General features: G+C 38.3%; 1 protein-coding gene across 3 annotated transcripts; it reads left to right on the top strand.

Moving 5' to 3' along the window:
* The first annotated feature begins 11 nt into the window (after window positions 1-11).
* On the top strand, window positions 12-10,085 carry LOC140004577 (uncharacterized). 3 transcript variants are annotated; one of them, XM_072063284.1, is made up of 10 exons: window positions 12-835; window positions 1,360-4,092; window positions 4,180-4,283; window positions 4,704-4,773; window positions 6,415-7,206; window positions 8,093-8,295; window positions 8,380-8,503; window positions 8,676-8,882; window positions 9,155-9,439; window positions 9,512-10,085. In XM_072063284.1, exons 1-9 carry the CDS (start codon window positions 674-676, stop codon window positions 9,296-9,298), a joined length of 4,539 nt encoding a protein of 1,512 aa, XP_071919385.1. In that variant the 5' UTR covers window positions 12-673; the 3' UTR covers window positions 9,299-9,439; window positions 9,512-10,085. The 3 variants fall into 3 exon arrangements, with proteins under 3 accessions (XP_071919385.1, XP_071919388.1, XP_071919386.1); XM_072063287.1 differs by having other exon boundaries at window positions 461-835; window positions 8,085-8,295; XM_072063285.1 differs by having other exon boundaries at window positions 461-835; window positions 9,155-9,365; window positions 9,512-9,900.
* The last annotated feature ends 329 nt before the right edge of the window (window positions 10,086-10,414 follow it).

The following is a 10,414-nucleotide window of genomic DNA, read 5'->3' as shown; positions in this document are numbered from 1 at the left end:
CCGATTACTGTATGTTGTTTCCAAGTAAGGGTGGTTTCAATAACGATCTCTCTCTTTTGAAATGAAAAGTTGGATGGTTGAAAGGGGAGATAGGTATATAGATTTTGACTGAATAACATTACGGTCTTAAGCAATTGTCTTTTTCTCTTTATTCTGCATTTAGGCTCATTCCAGTACACTAATCAAAAGCAGTTGTTTTTGTGTTGAATGAATATCTTTCCTTGAAAAAGGGGAAAAAAATGCAATGCAAAAATTCGTTTATCCATGAAGATGTTTAAGGCGTTGGATATGATGACGTGCAATCACCTTTTTCTCTCATTCAGAAAGGCGTGATGGAAGCACTGGGCATTTTTCACGCTTTGGAGAGCCGGCGCATCATGACCTTGAAAGCCGCAACTGTTTTGACCAGTTTTCTGAGTCACGCCTTTATTATGTTGTTCCCACACAGTGTGTCAATTTCATGTTTGAGAATCAGACTGTAGTCCAGTCTTTACTCTGAAAGCTGCGCTGCAGTAGCCATTTTGTCGTCGGATTCTGTTCCGAAGTTTCAATATCTTTTTTTTTTCTCCTTTTTTTCCCTGCAAACAGTTCAAATTTCAATGGGTAGATTATAGATACTAGTCCACGAAGCTCTTCCAATCGGCCCTGCATTTGAACCGAACCGGTCAGCTGAATGAAGTGTAGATCGGTAGCCTGCATATGGTCAGCCTCCCCACCCACTCATAAAGTCACCGCCACCGCCGTACTTAACCACCCTCCCACCCTCTACACCGGCGGCTCCGATGGCTCCATCATCTGGTGGACCCTTCCCTCCTCCTGTACTTACCCCAACCAGGTCAGCCAATCCAACACAAATATGTATATCCTTTTTATTTTATTTTATTTATTTACCAGCTGTGTAATGATTATCATAAAAATTCAAGCTTGTTCCAGCTTTCATCCCTGATATATGAGTGACCAGTATTACTTACTGTGAATGAAGGCGTAAAAATTCAGACTTTTTCAGCTGTCTCTGTTGTTTTAGTGGTAACCAGTTATTATTTCATTAGTAGTACATTATTGTTAGAACTGGATGCACATCTGTCCTGGCAGTGTAACTACTGGGGGCTGTTGTTGGAAAAATGCATCATATCAATGACGAGTGACCTAATAAGTTAAAGCTTTGACCATATCTATGACCCCTTTGCTTACACTTCCGCGAAAGTTTAGGAATTTCACCCATAGACGAGTCACTGTTGCATAATCTGATGTGGTGTAGCTGTGGCACTGAATATTTTCTGTTGTTTTAGAACTTAAAAATGTTTAGTATCACCTCTATTATATTAATGGGATGTTATAATGTGTACAATTTTTGTTCAGGAAATGGAAGCGATTGCAATGCTTTGTGGGCATACTGCACCTATTTCCGATTTAGAAATATGTTTTCCTACAGCAGTTTCAGGAAATGGAAAATTAGACCACTCAAGCGATTTTGTTTCTGACTCAAGTTCAAATGTTTTTGGGGCACTAATTAGTGTATGTAAGGATGGTTTGTTGTGTGTATGGAGCAGGGCTAGTGGGCATTGCAGACGCCGGAGGAAAATGCCTCCCTGGGTTGGTAGTCCATCCAAGATTCAGTCATTGCCTGAAAACAAGAGATATGTGTGTATTGCATGTTGGGATGCTGATAGTGTTCATTCATCTGATTATCAGTCAATTGATATGGAGAACAAAGGTTTGGTGGATAGAGAATCGCATTATGGGAAATCTTCTAAATGCACTGTTGTGATTGTTGACTCGTATAGTCTTACTATTGTGCAAACAGTTTTTCATGGGAATTTATCCATTGGGCCTTTGAAGTCCATGTCCATTTTATTGTATGCTGGTCATATGGACAATCATTCGGTGATGATGGTTGATTCATTTAGTAAGGTGCAATGCTTGCCAATATTAAAGGATTCTGAAGCCACTGGTGCAAATTTTCCTGCAAATTCCTCACATTTGGTATTAAAGGACTGGCTAGATGGGTCAGAAGAGGGGGAAGCATTAATGGCATGTGCAAACCGGGGACAGTTGTTGGTCCTTATATATTCAACACACTGTACGTTTAGGCTGGTTGATGATGGCAATAAAATTGGGGAGATTCTTTTTTTGGATTATCAACTTTATCTTAAAGGCCAATCACATGTCATTGGTGGGATGTTTTTAGTGGATGATCAGACAAGCATCAGACTAAATTTTGGAAAACATGACGATGTAATTTCGGAAGAACTGGCTGTGTGGAACAGTAGAGGTTCAGCTGCTGTATACAGGGTATCATACTCAAGCAGCACATTTGCTTTTGAGCCTCTATTAGACATTCCTGCTGTTGCACGTGCTCCCAATTTAAAGTTATCCATTTCTTTTGTTTATGTCAGCTGCTATCTTCTTCGTATTGAATCAATCTGCTTGCGAGATGAAGAACCTTTGCTCTGGGAACCTTATATGACTATTTGGTTATTGCCACAGCAATACCATAGCAAGGAATTATCTGGAGGTTGCAAAAGACTTAGCGAAGGCAAATGTTTTGATGGTTGGATTTCCAAATCCATACATAAAACTGAAGGTTCCATCAAAGAAATTTCCTCTAGCGCAATAGGTCTTCAGGGTGAAGCAGAATCCTTACATACTGGTGCTTCATGTTCAAAAATTTCGGAAAAGTATGTCTCCTCTTCAATGGTTATTTCTGAAAACTGGTGTCTTCCAATGGCGCTTGTTTATGGCTTCTGTAATGGTGATATAGAAGTTGTGTGGTTCGACATGTGCTATGAGGGAAGTGGTTCCTATGGTCAAAATCAACATAATGAGGCAAACTTACATGGACCTAGACAATATCTTTCTGGGCACACAGGTGCTGTGCTATGTTTGGCTGCACATCAGATGGTGAGTATGCCAAAGGGAAGAGATTTCAGTCATGTTTTAGTATCAGGAAGTATGGACTGCACCATTCGGATTTGGGATCTTGACTCTGGTAACACGATTATTGTAATGCACCAACATGTAGCTCCAGTACGCCAGATAATTCTTCCACCACCTCTTACTGAGTGTCCATGGAATGATTGCTTTCTCTCTGTTGCAGAGGATTGCTGTGTTGCCCTTACCTCACTTGGTACATTGCAGGTAGAGAGAATGTTTCCTGGACAGCCATACTATCCCACAAAAATTGTGTGGGATAGTGCAAGAGGTTATGTAGCATGTCTATGCCCTAATCATACAGGAATCCTTGACACTTCTGATGTATTATTCATATGGGACATTAAAACGGGTGCTCGTGAACGGGTGCTTCGTGGTGCTGCTGCTCATTCAATGTTGGATCATTTCTGTATGGTCATGAAGAAAGATTCTGCTCCTGCCAGTTTAATGAGCAGAAATACTTCAGCCTCCTCACTAAATCTTCCACTGACAGAGGAAAATAAGTATTCACATTCTCGTTTAAGATATACAGCAAAAGGGACTTCTACATCAAGCAGATTCCCTGTTTCTAGAAGTGTGACTGAATCAAATAGATCCCAAACACATGCTACAAAAGAAGCTGTCATTGAGTCAGTTGAATCTACAGTATCTGCCTTTCAAAGCAATAAGCCCCCAATTGAAGGCTTGTGCCCTTTTCCAGGAATCACTGCTTTGTGCTTTGATCTTAAGTCAATGATTTCTATTTGTAAGAGTCATGATTTGACTATGGCAGGAAGTATTGATCATAGAAAGACTTCTTCAGAAGTAATTGGAGAGGACACACCAAAAGACAGCCCTCAAAAGAAAATCGATAGTCAGCGAATGTACCGGGAAACAGATATTGCAACCCCCCACCATGTCAGCAAAGAGATTTATTCTGCTTCCAGTGGGACCTCAGGTGGTACAGTAGCAGATCATGACTTGCTTTACTCCCTTGAAGAATCCTTGCTTCAGTTCAGCTTGTCTCTTTTGCACTTATGGAATGTGGATTATGAGCTTGACAGATTGCTACAAACTGAAATGAAGCTCAAAAGACCCGAACTTTTCAATGTAGCTTCTGGTTTAATAGGGGATAGAGGCTCTTTGACACTGATGTTTTCTGGGTCAAGTGCCACCTTAGAGGTAAGCTATGAGCAGTGCGTACACCAAACCAAACCAATCAATTTGACCTCTTTGTTTATTGCTAAGTGATTAGTAATTGGTTTTCAGCTTTGGAGATCATCATCTGAGTACTCTGCTCTGAGATCACTAACTATGTTGGCCCTTGCACAGCACATGATCAGTTTATCACCTTCGTATTCTGGAGCCAGCAGGTAATTTCTTGACCAGGCAAACTTCAAAGCTGTCATACTTTGGTTGCATCTATTGATTTTGATGAGATTGCAGATCATCCATAACTGTGCTTTGTGTTTCTGGATTAAGTGGTATTTTGACATCATAACAAGTGGTTTGTAGTGTGTTGCATGTGATCATCTGAACAGATACATTTGCATTTCATATGATACTTGAGAAGCATTTTTTGACTGTTAAATTTTCAAAATTTATGCAAGAAAATTTTTTTTTTTTTAAAAAGATCGACACTAGCCTTCCAAAATCTTCATATGGAAAAAAAAGGAAAACAATTGTTTTATTTGCATTTGGTATAACTCATGAGCAGCCTTTACTGCCAGAGTATTGGAAGCCCTGTCCATTCCTGTGCTCTAATTTAAGGCTTTGGTGTCTATTTTTGGCAGTGCTTTAGCAGCCTTTTATGCTCGGAGCTTTGCAGAGAAAATCCCAGATATAAAGCCTCCTTTGCTCCAGGTAGCAGCATATCTTGTTGATGGGTTTTAGTCTGAGCTTTCAGCGTCTCATTTATTTATTCCTCCCGTTGTTCTTGTAGTTACATGTCTAGAAAGAGCACACCAACCTAAGAAAATTACTCCAAACACAGTTATAGAAATGGTGTTATCGTAGTGCAACCAACTCTGCTTTACTCTGCAATATTTTTTTTATTATGATCACCTCATCACCCAAGCTTTTTATGCGAAATACTGTATTAATGTGTTGTGGAGATATTGAGATAATAGCATATTTCTCTTAAGTTAGTCAGATGTGTGTGCTTATATTTGTCATGAGACTCATGAATAAATAAATTAGTTCTGTTGAAAGTTATCTAGTTGTTACATTCTTCTATTTACACTGTTTCTTCTTAGTTTATCGCAGTCCCTGTTTCTGTTAATGGTAATAACATTTACAATTGGCCATCTAGTATAAAGTTTATTTTATAATGAAGAATTTGACACTGAAAAAAATTAACTCGGAACTTCTGAACATTTCTGACTGCCACCTTCTATGATGACGCATCTACTGCTGCATCATTAGTTTTGGAGAGTTTATTGTATTTTACCGGGAAAATATTGGCTTTGTTTGGATATCAAAATTTTCCAAATATTTCCCTTGCATCATAAACACATTTCCCAACCCACCTTTTTATCTCACATATATTACATTACAAAAAGTGCTACAGTAATTATTTCAAATAAATTAATAGTTCAAATAATACTCTATCCAAACAAACCCATGAATATTGTATTTTATTGTTAGTTTTATCTCAAATTAGTCTTCTAATTTTTATTGGCTGTCATTTAACTTCCAACTTTTTGAACCTCTTATCTCTAGTTGAATTTAATCATTTAACTTAGTCTCAGAGAATGTTGAGGGATTTTTATTTTGTCGTTTCCATTGTCCGATGTAGAACAAGATAGGTGAGATCTTGGTACTAGTGCTAGCAGATTAATGAGAGGATCTTGGGACTGTTTCGGGGCTTTGAACAATACTGGTGAACAGTAACAAAGGGGTAAAACAAAGGAAAAGAAGAAGGAAATTTAGGGGGAAGAAAGAAACTCAATTCTTATACATCAATTTCACTCTGCCTAGAATAACATAAGAACATAAGTATTTATATATTTTAAACTTTCCTAAAACTCCTATTTCCTTTTCTAAATAGGTAAGTAAACTAGTTGCAGAAGTTTTTATAACAAGGACTCCAACTAGTTACCTAATATAATAAATAACAAAAAAAAAAGACTAAATGGACACTGGCTGGAAATTTCCTGCAAACAAGTAAAAAGGCCAAAATGGCAAAATGCCCTTAGAACCCAAAATTCTTAAAACTGCTAAATACCAAAGAGTAAAACTACATTGACTTCATTGACATATTCTTGCTGCCAACTAGGTTGCTAATCTTCGAACAATGCCTACTTAAAGATTCAGGAAAATCACGAAAATCTTTACTATTAGATTTCCTTGAACTCTTGGTTGACTGCATCATAGTTGTTATTCCTAGGAAGACCTATAGGTTGCTGGTAAGCCCTTACATTGGCTACAGTTTTTTTTCTCTTAAATCAATATTAACTTGTGCAAAAAACTGTATTTTTGTTTTTTACTAATGCCTGCTTTCAGCTCTTGGTAAGCTTTTGGCAAGACGAGTTTGAACATGTAAAAATGGCTGCTCGCTCTCTTTTCCATTGTGCTGCATCACGGGCTATTCCGCGCCCATTGTGCTGTAATAGTGCAAATGCTCCTGCAATATCTCTTGATCGTTCGACCGGAATAACAAAGTTAGAACGTGAAAATTCAAACTCCCTGACTCCTAACTGTCTGCCAAAAACACTGATGGATTCTCGGAGCGAAGAATCTGAGATTCTTTCATGGTTGGAATCATTTGACACACAAGACTGGATCTCTTGTGTTGGAGGAACAACTCAAGATGCCATGACCTCTCATATAATTGTTGCTGCAGCATTGGCAGTTTGGTATCCCAGTCTTGTGAAACCAAATCTTGCCTTGTTGACTGTTCAATCTTTGATGAAATTGGTTATGGCTATGAATGAAAAATACAGTTCTACTGCTGCAGAGATTTTGGCAGAAGGTATGGAAAGCACTTGGAAAGCATGTATTGGTTCTGAAATACCTCGGCTGATAGCAGACATATTCTTCCAGATTGAGTGCGTTAGTGGTGCATCTGCTAATGCACCTGCTCAGAAGTCAGCTTTATCACATAACATTAAGGAGATTTTGGTGGCTGTACTTCTTCCAAGCTTAGCAATGGCTGACGTACTTGGATTTCTGAATGTAATCCAAAGCCAAGTGTGGTCTACTGCATCTGATTCGCCTGTTCATGTGGTGTCACTGATGACCCTCATTAGGGTTGTGCGTGGTTGCCCAAGAAACTTGGCGCAATACCTCGATAAGGTTTGTAGAAAGTGTTATCAGAGAATTACATGATTAGCTCACATTTGAATGATACCATTGGAACTATAGGTCACATGGTTCATCTAAGCCACCATACCTGATTGTGTATTGAGTTTGGTGTAACTGCGTTTTTGTTTTTCTTCTTCTTCTTCTTCCGTGTTCTTGTTACATCATATTATCCTTCTTTAGTTCTTGATGTTTGTGTAATTTTACCTCACAGGATGGACACAGGGGTGTTAAGATAACATTTTGGCATCTTTAGATGTAGCTCGCCAAAGACGAAAGCAGAAAGATTTCTTATGTCCAAATATAACCTACTTTTTAAAATGGTGACATCTAATTTCATTGTCTGTGATTGATTCAAATTGGAGTGATAGGTTGCGACACTGCCAAACTTTAGACTTTGTGATTATCCAAGCATGAGCTCAAGTCTCTTTGTGCACCACCGTTGACAGTAATAATTGATTTTACCTACTCTTTCAGCATCCTGTGCTTCCCCTCAGTTGCAACTTAAAGGGAAAAAGAAAAGTACTGGATAGACCAGTATAAAAAATGTTACGTGCTTTTTGGGTTATATGCTTCAATATCTTTTATCAGTTGCTCTTTCATACAACTTGATTTAGCTGATTCACTTTATATTACTTTTCCTTTTATATTCATATAAGTTGTGCAGTTAGCTTTAGTGATATGAAATATGTATATGTGAAATTTCTGTGCATTCTTGCTTGTCAGTCTCCTATCTATTTCCAAGTCATTGAAGCTTATGTTACTGTGAAATTGGGGTGAATAGTCACATGAGTCTGCCCAGTTTCCTTCGGTTTGCTAATGTGCTGAGAGTCTCCAATAATTTCCTTTTAAAATTTCTAACATCTAGACAGGTTTGCAGGTGGTCACTTTCATTTTGCAGACCATGGACCCAAGTAACTCAGTTCTGCGTAGAAGTTGCACTCAAAGTTCAATGGCAGCATTAAAGGAATTAGTACGTGTGTTTCCTATGGTGGCTCTAAATGATACAGCAACTAGGTTGGCCGTTGGGGATGCAATTGCTGAGATTAAAAATGCCAGTATTAGGGTATATGACATGCAAAGGTATTACTTATACAATTGCACGTTACTAATTGCAGTTTTTCTCAAAATTGTACTTATAGCATGTGTTTTCTGTGTTCATTGTAGCATGGCCAAAATAAAGGTGTTGGATGCAAGTGGACCCCTAGGACTTCCAACTTTGCTCAGAGGAGCTTCAGATACAGCAGTTACAACTGCAATTTCAGCTCTAAGCTTTGCACTGGATGGAGAGGTACCTTTTGTAGCCCCTTCAGCTCAATTTGCTATATCATCTGCTTGCCAATTGTATGAATAACAAAGCTTGTGGAATGGTGAGATGAGGTTATACATTGAGATTTGGGCTGTATCGGGTGATGATTGTCATTCTTTTTTCTTTTGTTTTTATTGAATATCTTCACTTGCAGGGCCTAGTGGCATTTTCCGAGAATGGGCTGATGATTAGATGGTGGTCACTCGGCTCTGTTTGGTGGGAGAAAATCAGTCGAAATCTTACTCCTGTTCAGTGCACAAAAGTTATATTTGTTCCTCCATGGGAGGGATTTTCTCCTAATTCTTCCAGGTCCAGTATAATGGCAAGTGTAATATCAAATGATGGTCAGGTCAATTTACAGGTAACATCTTTAGTACTAGAATGGCTCCATGTTTCTTTCCTTGAGTCTTTCTGTTGCACTAACCATACATAATTTGGTACTATTCATGAGCTCTACAATTGGAGCAAATACAAATATGGTATGATTAAAATCTTCACTCTTCATAAAATTCGTTGCTCCATAAGTTGGTTCAATAGTTAAACATACTTAAAATCTTGTTGCACTTAGCACTTTGCCCTTGTCCAACTCAAGTATATGAGATATCAAATTGCTTATTGATAATTTTGTTACAGGAGAGCAAGAAAGCATCAACTGAAATCGATTCAGTGAAACTTTTGGTTCATCATCTTGACCTCTCTTATTCTCTAGAGTGGGTTGGTGAAAGGAAAGTAAAGCTCACGCAGCATGGGCGTGAGTTGGGCATTTTCCAGTTATAAGCACGTTATTTCTGGGTTTGCGCTGAACATCTTGAAGGCACATTCTTAACTTCAGTGCTAAGAAATGGTATATCATCTTATGAGTTCCACCTTTTGGTTGCAACCGAGGTTTAGGCTTGTGCAATATGCTAGCTATATCAAGTAAGAGAAATCCACAAATAAATCTTTCATAGTTTCAAGCTTCTGCTTTTGATACCATCATTTTCTCAACAGAACAGAGAGATAGATGCTTGAACCCGCTAAAAGGAGAGCAATGCTGCTGAAGTAGCTGAGGACCTCCAGATCCAGTAGTTCTACTATTTTTTATTTTTTAATTCTTTTTGGTTTTTTTTTTGGGGTTTTGGTTTTGGGGGGGGGGGGGGTGGTGATCCTTTAGTCTTTATGATCCAATTTTCTACCCATAGCCCAGTGACCACCCCAAATACATTTCTTGCTTATACTCGTGTGCTTTTATCTCTTTCGGTCATTTTTGCTTTACCTAGTCTTTAAATGTCGTGTTAAATAGTACTTTTTATCTGTCGTCATTTTGGCAATGTTTTGTATGGAATTGTAGGCTGTACAGACGACTCATATTTGTAAACCCCTGTTTCTTTCTTTCCGAATTCTTTGTGTTCATTGACACGAGAGGATTACAGGTTCTTGTAGAACTTTGATGGAAAAATTCTCTCTTTTGAGTTGTAGAAACTTTGTAAAATAGTTGATCCCATATTGTATTGTAGAAACATCCTGAGATGCGGCAAACCTGCTAACCTTGTGATTTAATACTACTATTACAACCATTATCTTCTTTCTTCTTGTTATTTTTTTCTCTCTCTTTTGCACATGTGATTGATACTTTAAGGTCGATAGGGTACATTGATGACAACTAAAACATCTCGGTGCAATGCTTTCATCTTTCTTTTCTTTTAATGCAAGTACGTCAAAGGTGCATCTCAGGTAATAGTTTCATTGCTTGGAGAATGCGGTTCAGAACCCAAGCAACTCCAAAGTCCTGACTAAAATATGAACTAGTGTAGTACTTGAGAATGGTGCATCTCAGGTTTGCAAGAAGTACTAAACACTGAACAGACTAAAAGGCAAAAGTTTGACGAGCTGATTTGGGCTGTGGACTGAGCT

This window comes from Coffea arabica, chromosome 8c (assembly GCF_036785885.1).
Source record: "Coffea arabica cultivar ET-39 chromosome 8c, Coffea Arabica ET-39 HiFi, whole genome shotgun sequence".
NCBI lineage: Eukaryota > Viridiplantae > Streptophyta > Magnoliopsida > Gentianales > Rubiaceae > Coffea > Coffea arabica.
The sequence above is the reverse complement of the archived record's forward strand: the minus strand, read 5'-3'. Positions and strand labels throughout refer to the sequence as shown.

Coding starts and splice junctions, on each gene's coding strand:
- LOC140004577 (XM_072063284.1), top strand. CDS start 674: ATGAAGTGTAGATCGGTAGCCTGCATATGGTCAGCCTCCCCACCCACT. Junction 4,774..6,414: donor TAAAGCCTCCTTTGCTCCAG/GTAGCAGCATAT, acceptor GCCTGCTTTCAG/CTCTTGGTAAGCTTTTGGCA. Junction 7,207..8,092: donor TGGCGCAATACCTCGATAAG/GTTTGTAGAAAG, acceptor ACAGGTTTGCAG/GTGGTCACTTTCATTTTGCA.